This window comes from Rhinatrema bivittatum, chromosome 6 (assembly GCF_901001135.1).
Source record: "Rhinatrema bivittatum chromosome 6, aRhiBiv1.1, whole genome shotgun sequence".
Classification (NCBI taxonomy): domain Eukaryota; kingdom Metazoa; phylum Chordata; class Amphibia; order Gymnophiona; family Rhinatrematidae; genus Rhinatrema; species Rhinatrema bivittatum.
Window position 1 is genome coordinate 180,300,742 of NC_042620.1, and position 19,100 is coordinate 180,319,841.

At 42.9% G+C, this 19,100-nt stretch overlaps 1 protein-coding gene across 5 annotated transcripts in view; it reads left to right on the forward strand.

Annotated features, from left to right (window-relative positions):
• LOC115093864 (aldehyde oxidase-like) overlaps nt 1–19,100 on the forward strand; it is a 241,379-nt gene that overhangs the window by 187,691 nt on the left and 34,588 nt on the right. For 4 of the 5 annotated variants that reach the window (XR_003857428.1, XM_029606215.1, XM_029606213.1 and 1 more), the window contains exons 27-29: nt 830–925; nt 8,374–8,502; nt 15,567–15,641. Coding sequence is in view for 4 of the 5 variants with exons in the window: in XM_029606215.1 (XP_029462075.1) it covers nt 830–925; nt 8,374–8,502; nt 15,567–15,641 (300 nt within the window). In the remaining variant the exon portion in view is untranslated. The remainder of the gene's footprint in view (nt 1–829; nt 926–8,373; nt 8,503–15,566; nt 15,642–19,100) is intronic. The other variant, XM_029606216.1, reaches the window with a different exon arrangement.

Genomic DNA, 19,100 nt, shown 5'->3' on the forward strand with positions numbered 1-19,100 from the left:
TAGACCTAGGAAGTCTATGCCAGGCAGATGGCACAGCAAGGTGGAAACACCACCTAACTAGTTATTTACATTATTTCTGCAGAAAAAGAGGCCAAACCAAACTCCTTCTGCTCTCATTGTAACTGTTAAAAGAAAATGCCAGGGCACAAAGTCAGCTCCTGCCACGGATTGAACATTAAGAAGGGCTTACTGTTAGGTATTACCATTACAGAGCCTAATTCACTTAGATGGTAACTTTCAAAATTGATCTCATGCACCCATATACCAGCTGGCCCCCGACGCCTAGACCCATGCCGAAGCCTCAGCCTTGTGTAGGCTTAGGCTGCGGTAGGTTACCGTGACTTTGCCCTAAGCGCCACGCAATGCCCCAACTTGGGCCAGGACCTAGGCCTCATCTATGGATTCCCACCACCACTGAACAGGGTAAGTGAGAGCTGGGGAGGATCCTGGCCTCCCTGGGGGGGGGGGGGGGGCACGGGAGGCTCTGGGAAGCCGTTTCTATTTTTTCCATTTTTGGGGGTTTTCAATGTTTATTTTGTTTTTTTAAACTAATGAAACAAAATAAACATTGCAGAATCGTGGGGAAAAAGCCCTCCAAAAAAGAAACGAAAAACGAAACATTTTCCCCTCTTCCTCCTTGTACTGGGGGAAAACCTTTTGAAAATAAGTCTCCTTTAGCCTTTTAATGGTCATTTTCTGAGTTTATCTCAGGAAAGATTATGGTGACGCATTTGTTAGTTTAGGGTCAGTATATCACCCCATTTGCTAGACAATCATTTTTTGTCATAATATCTATATAATACTGTCAAGCCTGTGTATCTTTTTGTAGACCTCAGCTCTGGTGCATATCTACACAGATGGATCAGTGTTGGTGACACATGGTGGAGTTGAAATGGGTCAAGGTGTTCACACCAAAATTATGCAGGTATAATCAAAAAACTTAATATAAAAATTGCATACTTCCGTTTATAAAATAGTAATTGGCCAACATGAGAGTATGTTTATTTATTTTAAAGTTTTTATATACCACATCCTTCAAACAATATTGATCGGGGCGGTTTACAATGTTATATTCACAGCATTACATTATAAAACCAATTAAAACATTAAGAAAATAATCAGAAAAAACAATAAATATAAAATTTTCATTTATAAATTGGTTCCATAAGAATGCCTCAAAGTATAAAACAATTCAGTTGGTAACATAAGAAAAAATATGTTAGCCTGCATTGTCAAAAGCTTTTCAAAAGAGAAATGTTTTAGATTTTTCTTGAACTTTTTAATATTGGATGTTAGGCAGAGTGAGTCAGGTAGTGCATTCCAGAGAATAGGACAGGTAATTGAGAATGTGCTTTCTGGGAAGATCAAGTCTGGCTATTTTGGTGGTAGGAATATCTAGAAGGTTTTTATTTGCCGAATGGAGAAGTCTTCCAGGTTTGTAAAAATGTAAAATCATGCATAGCCAAATAGAAGAGAAATTATGAAGTAAGTTGTGAATCATTGTGAGAATTTTATACTGAGTACGGAAAGATATAGGTAACCAATGTAAAGAACAAAGAATGGGAGTTATATGTGCTCGGCAGTTAGAGTTAAGTAAAATATGAGCAGCTACAGTCAGAACTAGTTACAGAGGATGGGTTGATTTGCTGGTAAGACTATACATATATAAAGCATTGCAATAATCTGGCCAATAAGAATTAATGCTTGTAAATTTAAGTGAAAGTCATTTGTATTGAGAAGAGGTTTTAAAAATTTCAATAACTGAAATCTTATAAAATAAAAATTTGACTGCGTCGTAAAAAATTTTTGAATATGTGCCCAAGAGTTCGTGCCTTGGGCGCGCAGATATTGATTAAATTTCCTTGTAAATGTGTTATGTCAATAGACAAAGAACGTTACATATTCTTTGAACCAGATCAGTTAGAAAAAATTTTGGTTTCAAGAGAATTGCAACCCAATTCTGAAGCGAAATCAGTAGGCAAATAAGTATACCCTATCACTTTCTAAATATTGTAATAGAAATGTGGATTTATCGAAGTTATGTATGCTCTGTTTTCTTACAATGGTCTCTCAATATTTCATGGTAATAATAAGGGTATAGCATAAATGAATAATGTTAGAGATAATAAATGTTTATAATAACATATATGGTTATATATTATACAATATGTATGCTATTCCTTATGATAAGGTATGTAAATCCTTATTTATGTTTAATTTGGAAAAATTAATAAAGAATAAATTAAAAAAAAAATAAATAAAAATTTGACAACTGTAAATATATGATGAGTCATTAATAGCTCCGCATCTAATGTTACACCAAGATATCAAGCTTTTTGAGTTATGGGAATAGAGTGGCCATCAATTGTTAATGTACTCAGAGGGCGATGAGACGAATTTGGAATTGTAGTTAAATGCATGATTTCAGTTTTGGAAGTATTCAATTTCAGGCAGTTGTGAGATAGTCAGATGTTAACAGATTTAATGCAAAGAGTATGGGTGACATTCAAAGTGAGACGTATGAACAGAACAGTGCTCTCTTGTGAAGATTTGATGACCTTCGGAGTGAGGAAATTCACCCAAAGATGAGATTTGTGCAATGTTCTCTCAACCTAGTTTGATGGACTCCAAGCTAAGTTGAGAGAACATTGCACAAATCTCATCTTTGGGTGAGTTTCTGTTACGCGCCCCATCCACGCCCAGCCCCCGCACGGGCCTGCTCACCTTGCTGACTCCTCTGCAGATCATGGGTTGGCCTCCCCAGCGGCAGCCGCGAGCTCCTCCAGGTCTCAGCATCCCGCAGCAGTGGTCGCCGGGCCTTTCACTGCGCACCAGGCCTCAATCCGGAGTTTAGCGTCCCCAGTGGTGTTAGCCACACCCCTACGTGCACGCGCACTCGGCCCAGTCTCTTGTAAGGCCAGGGGCGGGTCCTAGCTCCTCGGCGTGCCCTGATTGAATGCCTAATATAAGGAAGTTCCTGCCTGCACTTCCTTGCCTTGGCAATCGGGTCGATCCTGCATGTGTGATAGTTTGCCTCTGCGTTCCAGTCTTGTTCCAGCCTTGTTCCAGTGTCCTACTGACCTCAGCCTGTTCCTTGACCACTCTGTCTGCTGCCTGGATCCTGACCACTGCCTGCCTCGTGACCTTGTCTGACCTCCAGAACCTGACCCCTGCCTCGTTGACTAATCTTCGGACTGATCCTCGGATTCTGACCTCGACTATCATTGACCATGTCTCCTGATTCTGGCTCTGTTCCTTGCCTTGTCATCACCTACGCTGTTCTGGTCTTCCTTGCTCCATCAGAACCACAGCTCCAAGTTTGACCTCGCTCCCTTGCTGTCCGTGGGCACGCGGACCTCTCCAGGAGACCCTGTGAGGCCCACCTAAGTTCAAGCGGCCCAGGTCCCTACGGGCGCCATCCGGGAGGACCGCAGGCTTACAGTGGTGAAGCTCATCCTAGCCTCTGTCTCCTCCAGTGCCCCCTGGGGGCAGGTGCTTCCTGGACCTTACCAGGGAGCAGTTCTCCACTGCTCCAGGACAAGGGTCAACCCCCGAGCGCAACAGTTTCCTCACTCTGAAGGTTAACAAATCTTCACAAGAGAGCACTGTTCTGTTCATACATCTCACTTTGAATGTCAAAGTGGCCCCTAACCCCTATACTAATACCTAAACCTCACCTCGAGTTACTAGGTGGGCCTCCCATAGGGATATAAATACCTATCTAGGGTGAGGGTATTATGGCTAGGTTCTCTCTCTCTCAAACCCCCCCCCAGAGGGCCCTGATAGCTAGGCTGGCTCTCCAGGAGCTTAAAACTATTAAACATGTTCCCCCTACTGGTTGTATGTAGGAAATACAACAATTCTGGCACTGATCACAAAGTGTGAAAAAGTTATCATAATTTGTGCTAATACCTATGTGAAGCACTAAGATAGTGCTTCACATAGGTATTAGCATAAATTACAATAAACCGGTGTGATCTATATCCTTTAAAGGAATATCGGTATATAAAAATTCTAAATAAATAAATAAACTGCGTATTACCATAAAACACACCCCTTTTCCTATCGCATGTAATATTTAGTGCATTTTGATAAATCCAGGCCTGAATCGGAAGGTTATCATAGAAACAGATTCATTCTTGTCATCCAGCACTGCAGACATTTCACAATGTTAATAGTCAAGGGGGTCAATATTCAGACAGCATTAGCAGCTAGATCTATTGGGTAAACATTTCACCCTGCAGAGAAGCTAAATATAGCTGGCTGGTTTTATACTACGCTTCATTACATGCAGTTCCTCTGTTGGTACTCCTCACTACTTTGCTGTAACAACCCTAGAAAGCCATTCCTGGGCTGCGCCTTTACAGATGCTCCCAGCTGAAGAGGAAGATTCCATCTTACTTGGCCTAAAATGTTTGCTAATTTCTATTTTTTAACTTCTTAAAAGTTCCCTAGTCTAATCTGCTTCAATGGAAGATCTTCCTTCCCCTGAATCTTCTTCTCAAGATCTTTCAAATGGTGTCAGGCCTGATAATAATGTAGTAATCATTAAGGATGTGCATTAATTTTAAACAAAATAGATAATAAGTTAAAAAGTATCAATTGGGGGAAGCAGTTTGTTAGCTAGAGGTCTGGTTCTGCATTCCCATTGGCTGTTTCCTTAGTTACTTGTATGTGTTGCCAAAGCTGCAAGGTGGTATTTGTGGGGGGATGGCCAGTGTCTAGTAACAAATTTCTAGTAAACAAGTGATATAAAAATACCAATAAGTTCTAGTCAGCAAAAGCATGTAATGCAAATGCATATTTTGAATTTGCCAGTCCCTTTGTATTTCAGTAAAAGGGGCCCTAGAAATTTGGGATATGCATACTTTGAATTCCCCTGGTATGTTTCTGTATCTGTGTCTGTGACTGGTAAGAGGGGAAGTGACTAGAGTGAATGTATAGTGTATCAGGTGGGGGGGAGAGAATGGTTGAGGTTGTGACTGGTGAAAGCGATGCAGCCTGGTGTATGTGTGTGGGGAGGGGGGGGTTACTGGTGAAAGGGAGAATGACTGGGGTGACTGTATGGAGTGACAGGTGGTAGAGAGACTGGTTGTGATGGTGACTGGTGAGAGAGAGGTAGCCGCCTGGTGTGTGTGGGGTAACTGGGGTAACTGTACACACACACCAGGTTGCCTCTTTCTCACCAGTCACCACTCCATCCAGTCTATATCCCACCTATCACCCCATACATTTATCCCAGTCACGTCCCCTCTCACCAGTCACCCACCCAAACACACAGACATACACCAGGGGAATTCAAAGTATGCATTCCCAAAATGCCAGGGCCCCTTTCCTAAAATACAAAGAGATTAGTGAATTAAAAAAAATGCATTTGCATTATATGCTTTTGCTGGCTAGAACTTGATGCTATTATTTAATACATCACTTTATTTATTTATTTATGAACTTTTAATATACCAGCATTCGAAGAGCACATCATGCCGGTTTACAATTAACTCAAAAGAGAGGAAAATTACATTGAACGAGGAACGGGGAGAGTGGAGTAGGCAAGAAAAGGGGAAGAAGGATGGGACGGGAGCGAGAAAGACTAAGGTGGTTTGTTTACACTTGAATGAGACACTGGCCACCCCCCCACAAACAACACCTTGCAATCTTGACAGCACAAACAAGTAACTAAGGAGACAGCCAATGGGAATGTAGAATCATACTTCTAGCTAACAAACTGCTCCCCAATTCACACTTTTTAACTTATCCTTAACATCATTTTCAGGCAATGCGCACTAACATCCAGTTAGTGCACACTAAGTCCCGATAGTGAGCATTTACTCCAAAATTAGGGAAACCTGAAATATACACCCCACAAACCATTAATGTTTACTATGTTATTTAAAATTGTGTAGGTTTTATTTTATGGAGCCTGACCCAGACCTTTTAGGGCATGGGAAACAAATACTTTAAAATAAATAAATAAATAAATAATGGCCCTATTATATTTTGAAATAATTACTACATACACAGAAAATGAGAAAACTTTTGAAAAATCAGCTCCCTGGCACCTCAGATTCCAAAGTGTTTAAGTTTAACAGTCAGAAGAAAGCAGACCATGATAAATGTTTCACTGAAATAAAGGTTAGAAAATATATGAAACCAAATATAGATAGATAGGTAGATATGTAGTGATACTTTTTATTGAACTAAATACATTTCTTGACTAGCTTTCAAGAGAATCTGATTTAGCAAAAGATGGCATTATCAGAAAATATAAAGCAGTGTGGCTGCCATACGTGAATCATAAAAGGCATTCTAGTGATAGGGTGAAAGGAAAGAGGGGAAAAGAGTGAGGGGTTTGATGGGAGATCAGAAGGTGATATGAAATATGTTTTGGCTCATAATATGATAGGAAACATAGATCTTGGCTGAGTCAATTTTTTTTCATTTCCAAACTGCCTGATCATTTTAACCTCAACCGTCTTGCGTTCCTGGATTGTTTTTACATTTTCCTTTGATTATCCTGATCATAAGGTATTTGATGTAGTGGCCTGCTTCTGAAAAGTGCTCCCCCGTGGAGTTGTCAGCTTGTCCTTCCCTGTGGTGTTTGATTTTATGTCTGTCTGAATTGACTCTTGCCTTTAATATTTGGCCTGTCTCACCAATCATGCTTCTTCACATTTTCTGGATTGAATAATATATATACTACATTAGAAGAGGAACATGAGTAAGATTTCCTTATGCTGAATGTTTTTTTTCCATGTGGAAGATTGATGTGGAGTCCTGTGATATGTGTTGGCAGAATTTGCAGCATGGTGCATTGCAGGGATATGTGCTATTTTCTTCTTTCTGAGTTTTTGTTGGAAGTTTGCTTTTTACTATTTTCGCTTCAGATTAGGTAGTTGCCAAGAGGCTATACCAGCGGAGTGGAGGAGTAACTTAGTGGTTAGAGCCAGCAGGCTGTAAACCAAGGGATCCAGGCTTCTGAGGAGAGGGAAATACGTTCTGTATTTGAATATAAATCATCATGCACTACCAATGAAAAGGCATGAGCTAGATATAAAATACACATTTCTGAGTTTCTGTTGGAAGCTTTGGTGTTTTTTTTCTTTACTAATTTTTGCTTCAGATTAGGTGGTTTCCAAAAGGCCAATACTGGTGGAATATTTCTTTGAGTGCTTCATCCTCTAGGAGTAATGGTTGTATATCTTTTATAGATTTTCTTAGTTTTTCCAGCCTGGATTGTATGTAACTACAAAGGGTTCTCATTCTGTGGTTTGTTTTCTTTTATTTATATTGCACTAGTTTTGTCCTGGTTGTTTTAGGTGAACAAGCAATCTTCTTGGAGATGATTTTGGGGATATGACATTTTTGTGTGAATGATTCAGTCAGGACTTTGAGGTGTTTGTTCCTGTCTTTTGGATCAGAGCATATACCATATGGCTTAACTATATAGTGGACTTTTTTGTATGTAAAGGATGGAATCTAGAACTGTGACAGTAACTGCATCTGTCATTATGTTTGTTGATAGAGCCTGTGGTATCCAAAAGGGTAACTCTTTCTGTTGAGCAGTCCATTTTGAATCTGATTGAAGGATGAAATGCATTAAAGGAATTTTAAAATTGTTTGAGAGTCACTTCTCCCACTGTCCATATCATAAAAATGTAATCAGTGTACCAGTAATATTTGAAGGGTTTAGTTTGATGTTTATTAAAAAATATCTCTTCCAGTTCTCCCAAGAAAAGGTTGGCATATCATGGTGCCAACCTGGTACCCATGATGATGCCCATGATTTGTAGATAGGTGTCATTATGATAGATGTCAGGATGAATTTGATTAATTTTGTAATAGTTTTTGGTGTGTATTCGTGGTCCAGGGAGAATGTCTTTAGATATTTGTCACATATAGTTATGCCATCTGCATAAGGAGTGTTTGCTGTAGGCATTCATTGTCACTAGGAGAGTGTTGGATGGTAGTTGTTCACTCTTTATTTGTTCAGAAAGTCTGTGGTGTCTTATAAAAAGCTGTAGTGTTGTGTACTAAAGGTTTGAGAATCCTCCTATACATCCAGATATTTCCTCTGTGATTGTGCCAATATTGGATACAATTGATCTGCTAGAGTTCCCGGGTTTGTGGACTTTGGATAGCATGTAGAAGATGCCAACAGAAGGACAGTTGAGACTGTACTTGCTTTGGAAATGTGTTAAGACTTTTCAATTGTTTAATGTATTCTTATGTAGGTATCTTGGTCAGTTTCCTGGAGTTTCATCGTTTCTCTGTTCCTCACTGTCATCAACTTTACCTGCAGCAGAAAGGAAGAACTGATTAGCAAGTATGGAATAAGATGTAAAGAAAATAACATTCTTATTTTTGCTACTATAGGTTGCCAGCCGTGAATTAAAGATACCGCTGTCCTATATCCATCTTTGCGAGACTAGCACCATGACGGTTCCTAACACTAGTGTCTCAGGAGCTTCTGTAGGAACGGATTCTAATGGAATAGCAGTAAAGGTTAAGCCCTCTCCTATGATTACTATGCTTGCATTGCTTCTTAATAAAAATGTCAAATCCTTTTAGGGCCTGATTTTTAATACGCACATAGCCCAGTTTTATGCGCATAAATGGCTGTTCTAAAATAGTCTGGGGCTTAGGGCTCATAAAAGTATGTGCTTAACTTGGTTTCATGCAAACCTTTACCCGTACTGGAGACAGGTATTCTGGGGGGTGGGGGGGATGGGTAGAATTGGTACTTATGTGTGTACTTTTTTATTTTAAAAGGTTTGCACATTAGTTAATCCACACAAGTTACACCCTGCGAAGGGAAGGTGCAACTTTGTCAGAGTTATTCTCTGTGCGTACCAATCCAATCACCCACAGATTTTCAAAGCAAGTTTATATGCATAAGTTCACTTTGAAAATTCAAAATAAACACTGTATATAATTGCTACATGCAGACTTTATCCCAAAGCACTCAATTAGAATATTACTCTCTAATAGGTTATGTAAAAATTCCAATTTGATGAAAACTTTTGTGTCAAGAATCTCAACATCCCTAAGAAGGCAGAAAATTGATATTAGTCAAGCTTTTCAGGGACCACATCGCCCCAATCTTCCAGGTCCTCCATTGGCTTCCAGTTCCTTACCAGGCCCAATTCAAAGCCCTATGCATTGCCTTCAAAACCCAGGCCCTAACTGTCTGAAAGACTGCTTCTCCCCCTACAAACCCACCTGGAGGCTGAAATCAGAAGTGGGAGCCTTCCTACGTCTCCCAGGTCCCAAAGACTCCAGGCTGGCCCAAAGCCACAAGAATTCCTTCTCCCTCTTCCTCACCAGGCTCTGGACTTCCCTACCAATAGATCTCGGACTTGTGACCACTATACTAGCATGCCGTCGCATGGTTAAAACCTGGTTCTTCCGCCAAGCCCCTCTGTCACCACCACCCACCCAGTACACTACATAAGTATATTATATCCAGCACACCATATACTGTGTATGCACCACACTGTATTATATGTACACATTACCTCCGCTACATAAGAACATGCCATATTGAGCCAGACCAAGGGTCCATCAAGCCCAACATCCTGTTTCCAACAGTGGCCAATCCAGGCCATATGAACTTGGCAAGTACCCAAAAACTAAGTCTATTCCATGTTACCGTTGCTAATAATAGCAGTGGCTATTCTCTAAGTCATTTTAATTAATAGCAGGTAATGGACTTCTCCTCCAAGAACTTATCCAATCCTTTTTTAAACACAGCTATACTAACTGTACTAACCACATCCTCTGGCAACACATTCCAGAGTTTAATTGTGCGTTGAGTGAAAAAGAACTTTCTCTGATTAGTTTTAAATGTGCTACATGCTAACTTTAAGGAGTGCCCCCTAGTCTTTCTGTTATCCGAAAGAGTAAATAACTGATTCACATTAACTCGTTCTAGACCTCTCATGATTTTAAACACCTCTATCATATCCCCCCTCAGCCGTCTCTTCTCCAAGCTGAAAAGTCCTAACCTCTTTAGTCTTTCCTCATAGGGAAGCTGTTCCATTCCCTTTATCATTTTGGTCGCCCTTCTCTGTACGTCCTTCCCTATGACACTGTACTGTATACTGTGTATGCACCACACTGTATTATATGTACACATTACCTCTGCTACCTATGTCATCCTTCCCTAGGACACTGTACTGTATTATATGTATCTTGCATTTTATCAGACGCACACACGCCTATACATGCACATTTGGACACGCAAGCGAACATGCGCTGGAATTTTAAGACATGCATGCATTTACATGCATAAGATTTAAAATGCGCCTAGTGTGCATATGGTACTCCAAATTGTAAGCCATTACTTGAGCAAACATATTTTGCATATCTTCCTTAAGAAATTCGCATTTTTAACACATATGTAAGTAGAATTTAAAACATGTTCATGTGAGGGACATTCCCAGTTTTTCCAATTAGTTTACCAGTTTGCCCAGTTAGTCTCGAGGTCATCCAGACCCTTCTGGTTCTTCATCCTGCACTCCTCCCGGTTGACCCAGACCCCTTACCCTGTCATCTAAACCCCAAAACACGATTTCTGCAGATTTTCTCCTCATCAGGAGCAGCAGTAAAGATACTCGCAGCTAACAAGCTGCCACGAGTGCAGCCTCCAATTTTAAAATACATAGTTCCGTGCGTAACTGTTGGCCGCACCCCAGTTCCGCCCCCTCTATTTTGCTTTTTTACTTGTGCACACGTATGTATGTGTGTAATTTTCAGCTTCCCTGTATGTACCCGGATCAGTCCAGACCGTGGGTTGAGCCTCCTGTCCAGCAGATGGAGACAGACCAAAACTGAAAGGGTATCCTATATCCGGACAGAGCCTACCCTGTAGCCCTTCAGTATTTGTCGGTCTCCACCAGATGTGTCAGCTCACCCTGCGGTCTCCTGATTTGGGCTAGTCAGCCTTCTTTCTTCTTTCTTCTAGGATCAAGCAAGAACTTATCCTGTAGGGATTCTACTAGGATTCTTTAAAAAAAAAAAGAGGTGAACTAGGTCAGTTTTAAAGTTCATTACTTCAGTGCTGTGCAGGAGACGGTCCCGTCTTCTGGCTCTTGCCAGACTTAGGGGGGCTTTGCCCCTTGTGCTGGGCATAGCCTAAGTCCGTGTGCTTCCTGGTGTGGGGACTGAGGCTGGTGGTCCAATCATCTCCCCCCCCTTCCCGGCTGCCTAGGGAGCTTAGTGCTCCACTGCCTTTGGCTTACTCTGTTTTGTGTAAAAAAACAAAAAAAAGAAAAAAATATTTTAAATAAAGAATAATTGTATTTTTAATTTGTAGCCTTGACTGGGGATTGAACCGGCAGCCAGACACAGCATAGCGAGCAAGCTTCACTCCCCTGCTTCCACTTCTGCCGGCAGGGCTGCCAATCAATTCTATTTTAAATTTTTTTTTCTCAGCGCGCGACTCCTCTTCACTGAGGATGCCGCGGCCAGCAGCCTGCCTTGCGTGTGGAGAGCCATCGTTGCACCTATCGCTCAAGGGGCTCTGTTCAGCCTGCCTGCGGGTGAGGAAGGTCCCTCCTCGGCAGGCACGATTTCTGCCTGCCTTAGAATTTGTTCGCAACCTACCGGACCTCTTCTTATTCTCCCCCTGCGGTCGCCTCAAGCGGGAGGCCGTGGAGCAAACCCTCACCAGGCTGCTGAGCCTGGGTGCAGTTGTCCTGGTTCCGAGGGAGGAGCTCGGCACAGGCCAGTATCCTATTTACTTCGTGGTTCCCAAGAAGGACAGGACTTTTCGGCCGATCTTAGATCTCAAGCGGGTCAACCAGGCCCTCAAGATCCCACATTTTCGCATGGAAACCTTGAGAGCGGTCATCGCGGCGGTTCAGCCCAGAGAGTTCCTCGCCTCACTCGATTTGACAGAAGCATACTTCCATATTCTGATTCACCGCGATTACCAGAAGTATCTTCACTTCCACATCCTCAACCGGGATTTCCATTTTCCGGCGCTGCCTTTCGGCCTCGCTACCGCACCATGCACCTTCACCAAGGTCATGGTGGTGGCGGCGGCAGCCCTACGCCGTGAAGGAATCTTAGTCCACCCCTATCTGGACGACTGGCTCGTAATGGCCAAGTCGGAGACTCTCTGCAGACAGGCGGTGGATCGGGTTCTGGCTCTCCTTGCATCTCTCGGCTGGATGGTGAATTTTCCCAAAAGCAAGCTACAGCTTTCCCAGGTATTAGAGCTCCTGGGAGCCCACTTCGAATCTCGGATAGGCAAGGTGTTCCTTCCTTGTGCGTGGGCTCTCAAGTTGATCGACCAGGTTCGGAATCTGATCTCACTTCCTCTTCCGACGATCTGGGACTACCTTCAGGTCTTGGGCTCGATGGCTTCCACCATCGACCTCGTCTCCTGGGCATTTGCTCATATGCGACCATTACAGAGAGCTTTGCTATCCCAGTGGCAGCCGGTGTCGGAACAGTTCCAAGTAGTTCTCCCGCTTTCGGCCTCTACCGTCGCCGCCTTGCAGTGGTGGCTTTCGCTTCATCTTCTCTGGGGAATGCCTCTACAATCTCCACAGTGGACGATAGTAACCACGGATGCCAGTCTCTCGGGCTGGGGCGCAGTCTGCCAGCCCCAGTCCACCCAGGGGATCTGGTCGCCGGTTCAAGCTCGTTGGCACATCAATCGGTTGGAGGCCCGGGCGGTATGTCTGGCTCTGTAGGAGTTTCTGCCTCTGATACGCGGCAAAGCAGTGAGGGTTCTCTCCTACAACTGCACCACCGTGGCTTACATCAACTGTCAGGGAGGTACTCGCAGTCGCCTGGTGGCCCTAGAAGCCAGCCGTCTCTTCGACTGGGCGGAACGGCATCTGGATTGCCTGGCGGCCTCCCACATAACGGGCAAGGAGAATGTGCAGGCCGATTTCCTCGGTCGTCAGGCTCTCGATTCGGGAGAGTCGGAACTCACATGGTAGGAGCAATGGATGCTGGCGCCACCTTAAAAATTGGCGTGGGCCATCCATTGCTCCTACCATTTGATAGGGGCCGGCCAATGACACTGATAGCTCTTTGCTCTTACCATGTGACAGGGGCTATCTGCGCCATTTTGATTAGTGGCAGCCGACGGCAGAGAGCAGGAGATCGCTCCCAGGACCCCTACTCGACCACCAGTTACTTTACAAATGTTTTGGGAGGGTCAGGAGGGTGGGGGATTCTAAATAATTCGATTTAAAGGGTCGGGGTGGGTTTGGGGGTTGTTTTTCTGGTGCCCTTTCTTCCCGCCCCCAAAATGATAAAACCACATGAAAATTTTGTGGGGTTTTCCTATTGTTTTCAGGGACCCCCCGATACCTGACGGATGAGAAAATATTGTGCGATATTTTCATCCGTCAGAAAAATGATTCACATCCCTAGAGATTTATACTAGTATTTTATAACCTGTGCGGCAGAATCTATCACATATGATTCAGTACGCAAGTATATTTGCAATGCAGGAGCATGCATACTTTATCCATTTTTTTAAAATAATGCATATATTTTATGTGTGAAATAACTGTAATCATTCACGCATAATAACCCAGAATTAAATATGGAGGTTAGTTGTGCATATGTTTGGTATCATCAGTTTGCTGATACCTCTCCAATTCACTCAGTCCTGTACCAGTTATTTATATTCTGTCTTTCAGGCACTTTAAAGAGAATTACAAACAGGCATTTCCCTGAGCCCAGAGGCTCACAATCTATCTAACAGGCTGATGCATAAAGGTGCATTGATCTGAATGTACCTTTCTGCCTGCACTTCAGCATACATTTTCTATGCGCAAAACTTACTGCGGATGCAGCAAGGCGTTTTGAGTGCAGAAAATGCACGTTTCTAAATGGGAGTAATGCTTGGTGCCCTCGCATGGAAATCTCATGCATCTCTGATGCATCTCATGCATATCTGATGCAGAGAGACTACCTTTGGCCAGTGCATCTTTCGTAGAGCTGGAGTTAACTTTCCAGCACTACTGTGCTGGCACTTCACACCATTTAAAAAATTGGAAAAAATCCAGAATATTGTGGTTAGACTTTTCTTTTGCTGTAATTCTTTAAATTCATTCTCGCTACTTTTTGGATTAGCACCTTATCTCTCAGATCAACTCCTTAACTCTTCAGATCTTTAGGGCTTTTTCCACGTAAATAGGGGCAGCTGCTGCCACTTACCCAGGTAAGTGCTGATATATCTGGCTATCTGGCAGCAGTGAGCTATAAGTCAGTTCTTATCCGGCTGTCTGGCGTAGGTCACAGGCTAACTAGGATATCTGGCTAATTAGCGGTGACCCATGCCAGAAAGCTGGATAAGAACTGACTTATCCGGCTAAGTGTATTCACAATACTTATTTATTTCTTTTATTCCGCACTTCCATTAGATACGTTCAGTGTGGATTACAATCGGCACATACACAATCATATTTATATACAATACAAATCACATAAGACAAATCATCAAATTAAAACTGTAAAATGTTAAAAAATGTTTATATAAAAGTTTCTGTAAAAAGGCCATCCTTTCAATTTTTCCGAAAAACTTTCAGATCTTGTGTTTCACATAGGTCATTAGGAAGATTGTTCCACATTGTAGGGGCCACACTGGAAAAAGCACAGGCCCTTGTGAATTAGTTCAAGCATGCACATACTCTGAAGGTTTATAAAATATCATACACATGTGTACATACTATTTATGCTATTTTTGCATGTTCAAGCCTCGACTAACTCTTTGAAAATTCCCTCCTATGTGTATATGCCCCTTAAGCTCCCAGTTACAATACTTTTTGTGATATGCTGCACATATATAGCAAATGCTCCATACAATACAAAATATATGCACAGTGTATCATATATGTACAGCAGTACCTCCACAATCCAGATATTATTATTATTATTTAAAAGATTTCTTACCCTCTCCTTCCAATTTTCACTGCGGGGCACATATAACAACATACATAAGCAAACATAAGAACTAAAATAAACAAGATCATACTACTATTTATTGTATATTGCATTGTTTTTTCAGTAAAAAATGCAATTCATTAAATTAACAAACTAAACTAAACTGTCAATGTTTCTTCTTCCTTGCATTAGCTTTTGCTGTTAGTTATCCTTAAGTTACTCATGTTAACCTTCCCTACAACACTGTACTGTACTATAAATATACACATTGTCTACTATGAATGGACACATCACACTGTATTACACATACAGCATCACCTCCACTATCCTATGTGATATTATACTGTACTAAATGTATATATCCCTCCCTCTCCCCCCAGCTATGTTACCCTCTATCGTGTCCCTACTAACATTAGATTGGAAGCCACTTGGTAACCCTGTCCCTCACTTTGAGTACCACTGAGGGATAATGAGTAATAAATCATGGTAATAAATAAATATTCGATTACCTGATACTGTATATTCTTCATCATTATCATCTATAATTTCATGTCCAGTCTTACCCAATTTTATTTTATGAACATTGTTATTATAAAAATATATTTCTTTGTTAATTCACTTGACATTATAACTGAAAATATTGTTGTACTACTTAGAATGCTTGTCAAACATTGCGACGGCGCCTTGAACCAATAATTAGTAAGAACCCTGAAGGAAAATGGGAGAACTGGGTAAGTGCCAATGTTTTCTTGTTTTTGGTTTTTTTTTGCTGGTTTGGCAGTGCTGATGTACAGTAAGAGGGAAATCTTCAAAAGCATTTACCTGGGCTACTCATAGGCATTTACCCAGGTAACATGGCCTGAATGATAATAGCTGCTATAAGTCCCCTCGGCTGCCATAGTGCACGTAATTCTGGCTACATTAAAAGAGAAGGCATTTCTGTGGGTGAATTTAGATACAGAGAGGAAAATAGTGCACGTGCATGGGATTTCCACAAGCACATGTGCTATTTTGCCCCTGCTCAGCCACCCGCACAAATAGCTGGCAAAGACCATGATTGCTTTTAAAGCGCACACTTTGCATTTGCTCATTTTCAAAGGGAAACATATAGGCTGCTTCCCTTTGAGAACTGGGACAACAACATATGTGGGCTGAAATATCCTGCGTATTTTGCATACAATGAGAGTTATTGAAAATTGCCCCCATATAGGCACAATATAAATTTATTTGAAAATAGGTTCATGCAGACAAAGGCAGAAGCAGATAATCCCATTGAAAATGTGCTGTGGCTTCTTGCCTACTGTTTTTAAGTGGCCAGCATTGTGTCTGGGGAATAACACACAAGAAGATGGGCTGTCACATGCATTAAGTGATAAAAAAAACAAAACCAAACGATGGCATACTAAACACCACTGTAAATTATCCTAATACACAAAATATGAGAAATGAAATTAACTACAATTGTGCATCTTTATCAAAGACAATTTTTTATTTCTACATTTTTTTTCTATATTTCTATAAAGAAGGCTGATGGATGTTAAAATTCTCATATCACACACTGCATAATGCAGAAAGGAATCACCTAAAACTTCTGGTGACCTTTAGCCGATCACTGTTTTTCCATTCACCTACCCTTCATCAATTTTATTATTACTATAAATGAAAACATTTCAAATATTTTTAATAACCTCCCTTGGTATATATGTTTTTATCCTAAACAATTTAACCTTAGATGGTACTTCTTCCCTATCACTAATATGTATGTTTCACAATTCAATAATATCCCAGCCTATACTTGTAAAATATACATCTCATTATACTATACAGTGCCTCGCCATAAGGCTTCTTCAGGGACTATTTTTTCTTAATATAAGAATCAGAATTTAACTCACTTATATTCTCAGGGAATAAATCTAACATTCCCTGTACATACCCAGATCAGTCCAGACCGTGGGTTGAGCCTCCTGTCCAGTAGATGGAGACAGACCAAAACTGAAAGGGAATCCTATATCAGGACAGAGCCTACCCTGCATCCCTTCAGTATTTGTCTGTCTCTAGCAGATGCAGGCAGCTGAACCTGCGGATCCCCTTCTTTTCCTTAATTTTTTCCTTGTGGGGTCTTTGTACTCTTTCTGTATCAGGATCAAGCAAGTATAAGTTTTTGATTGATTATTAAAAAAAAAAAAAAAAAAAAAGTTGAAAGATTTCTCTGTTTGTTTCCAGGAGACAGTTCTGTCTCCTCACTCTGCTGGGGGACTAGTGGGGCTTGCCCCTTGATTCTTCAGCCTAGGCTCCCCATTTCCCGGTGACCTTTTGGGGCGATACTGGTGGTCCAGTCACTCCCCTTTGCTGGCTGTCCATCCCTGGCAAGTCTCGGGCCTGTGGCAGGAAAGTTCATTCCCCTGTAGTTGCTGAGTTTAAAAAAAAAAGAAAAAGTAAGAGACTTAAAAGTAACAGCTTTTCTCAGCAAATAAAGTTAAGGACAGCGGACAGCTCTGGCAGTGTGCAGGGTTCAGTCTCTGCCTCCACTTGCCGGAAGAGCTCAGCTCAGCTGATTTTCTCTTCGAGGCATTTTTTTTTCTTCACCTGATGCCGCGTTTCAGCGTCTGTACCACCTGCGGGGAGCCTGCCACACGGCTCTCCCGTGGTGGGCTCTGCTCCAGGTGCCTGCCGGGTGGAGATGGTCCCTCCTCGGCACCCGCGAAACCAGCAACCCGGGGTAGAGTTGCACGCCTCGTGGTTAGGCCATTCCTGGCTCGGCAAACTGCGGGAACAGTGGCCATTTTGGGTGCAGTTCCTGATGCTGAATCAGGGCTGCAGGAGGGAGGTGAGCCCAATTTTCCGGTTTCTCCTCCCTATTTGAGCCCTTCCCCCTCCCTCTTCTCCTCCCCTCCCCCCAGAAAGTCCAAGCCTCATTTTTCAACAGAGTTTGTGCTTCTCATGCACAAGTCTTATCTGGTTAGCCTGCAGGATGAGGAGGACCTCCCCCTAGGGCCCCCCCCCCAGCTAAGAGCCCACAGGTTTCTTCTCCGCAACCTCCTACGGTGCCAGAGGGGCAGGGCTCCATTAGGGTCAGGGTGGTGCTGGGGGTCCCGCCGCCGCCGGTCCCTGATCTGGATCAGGATGATGATTCACTGCTTCCCAGCCCCCCCTCGAGGGGGACGACCCACGAGTGCTTCGCTTATTCCAAAGGGAGGAACTGGAACCACTCATTCCCTTCATTTTGAAGGAGCTTGGAATTGAGGTGCCCTCAGAGAATACTGTTACCGCCACTATGCCTGCTAATGTGGACACGGTCCTGGCGGGACTTAGGGCTCCTACACTTATGTTCCCATTCCATCCTATGCACAAGTTGATGCTTTTTTGGGAATGGGAGTCTCCGGAGGTTGGACTCCGAGTGGGTAGGGCTATGGATAAGCTCTACCCTTTCCCTGAGGACTGCTTGGAAATGCTTAAGATACCAAGGTGGATTCCTCAGTCTCTGCAGTTACCAAGCACACCACCATCCCGGTGGTGGGGGCCACGGCATTGAAGGATGTTCAGGATCGCAAACTGGAACTTTATCTCAAGCACATCTTTGAGGTCTTGTCCTTAGGAGTTCGGGCGACAATTTGCAGGAGTCTCATGCAGCGGGCAAGCCTCTGGTGGGTTCAACAATTAATCAGCACCCAAGACCTCCCGTCTGCAGAGGCGGAGCAGGCGGACCGGCTAGAAGGCGCGATTGCGTATGGGGCAGATGCCCTTTACGATCTTCTGTGGGTGCAAGCAAGAGCCATGGTCTCTGAGGTCTCGGCCAGGCGTCTCCTCTGGCTGAGGAATTGGGCGGCAGACGCCTCTTCTAAGGCGCAGTTGGGCATTCTCCCTTTCAAGGGCCAGTTGCTTTTTGGTGAGGACCTAGAACAGTTTATGAAATCTCTGAACGAGAACAAGATCCATAAGCTGCCAGAGGACCACCCGAAACAGTCTAAGGCCTTCTTTCCTTCCCGCACTTGCTTCAGAGATCAGCGTCGATATAACAGCAGAGCACGGGGCTCCTTTCTTAGAGGCAATGCTTCCAGATCCCAATCCTGGTCTCATTCCTTTCGTGGACGTTGACCCTTCTGGGATGGTAGCCAACAACACCCGGCCACAAAGTCCTCTTCCCAATGAAATACGGACGGCCCATTCCTCCGTTCTAAACTTAGGTGGAC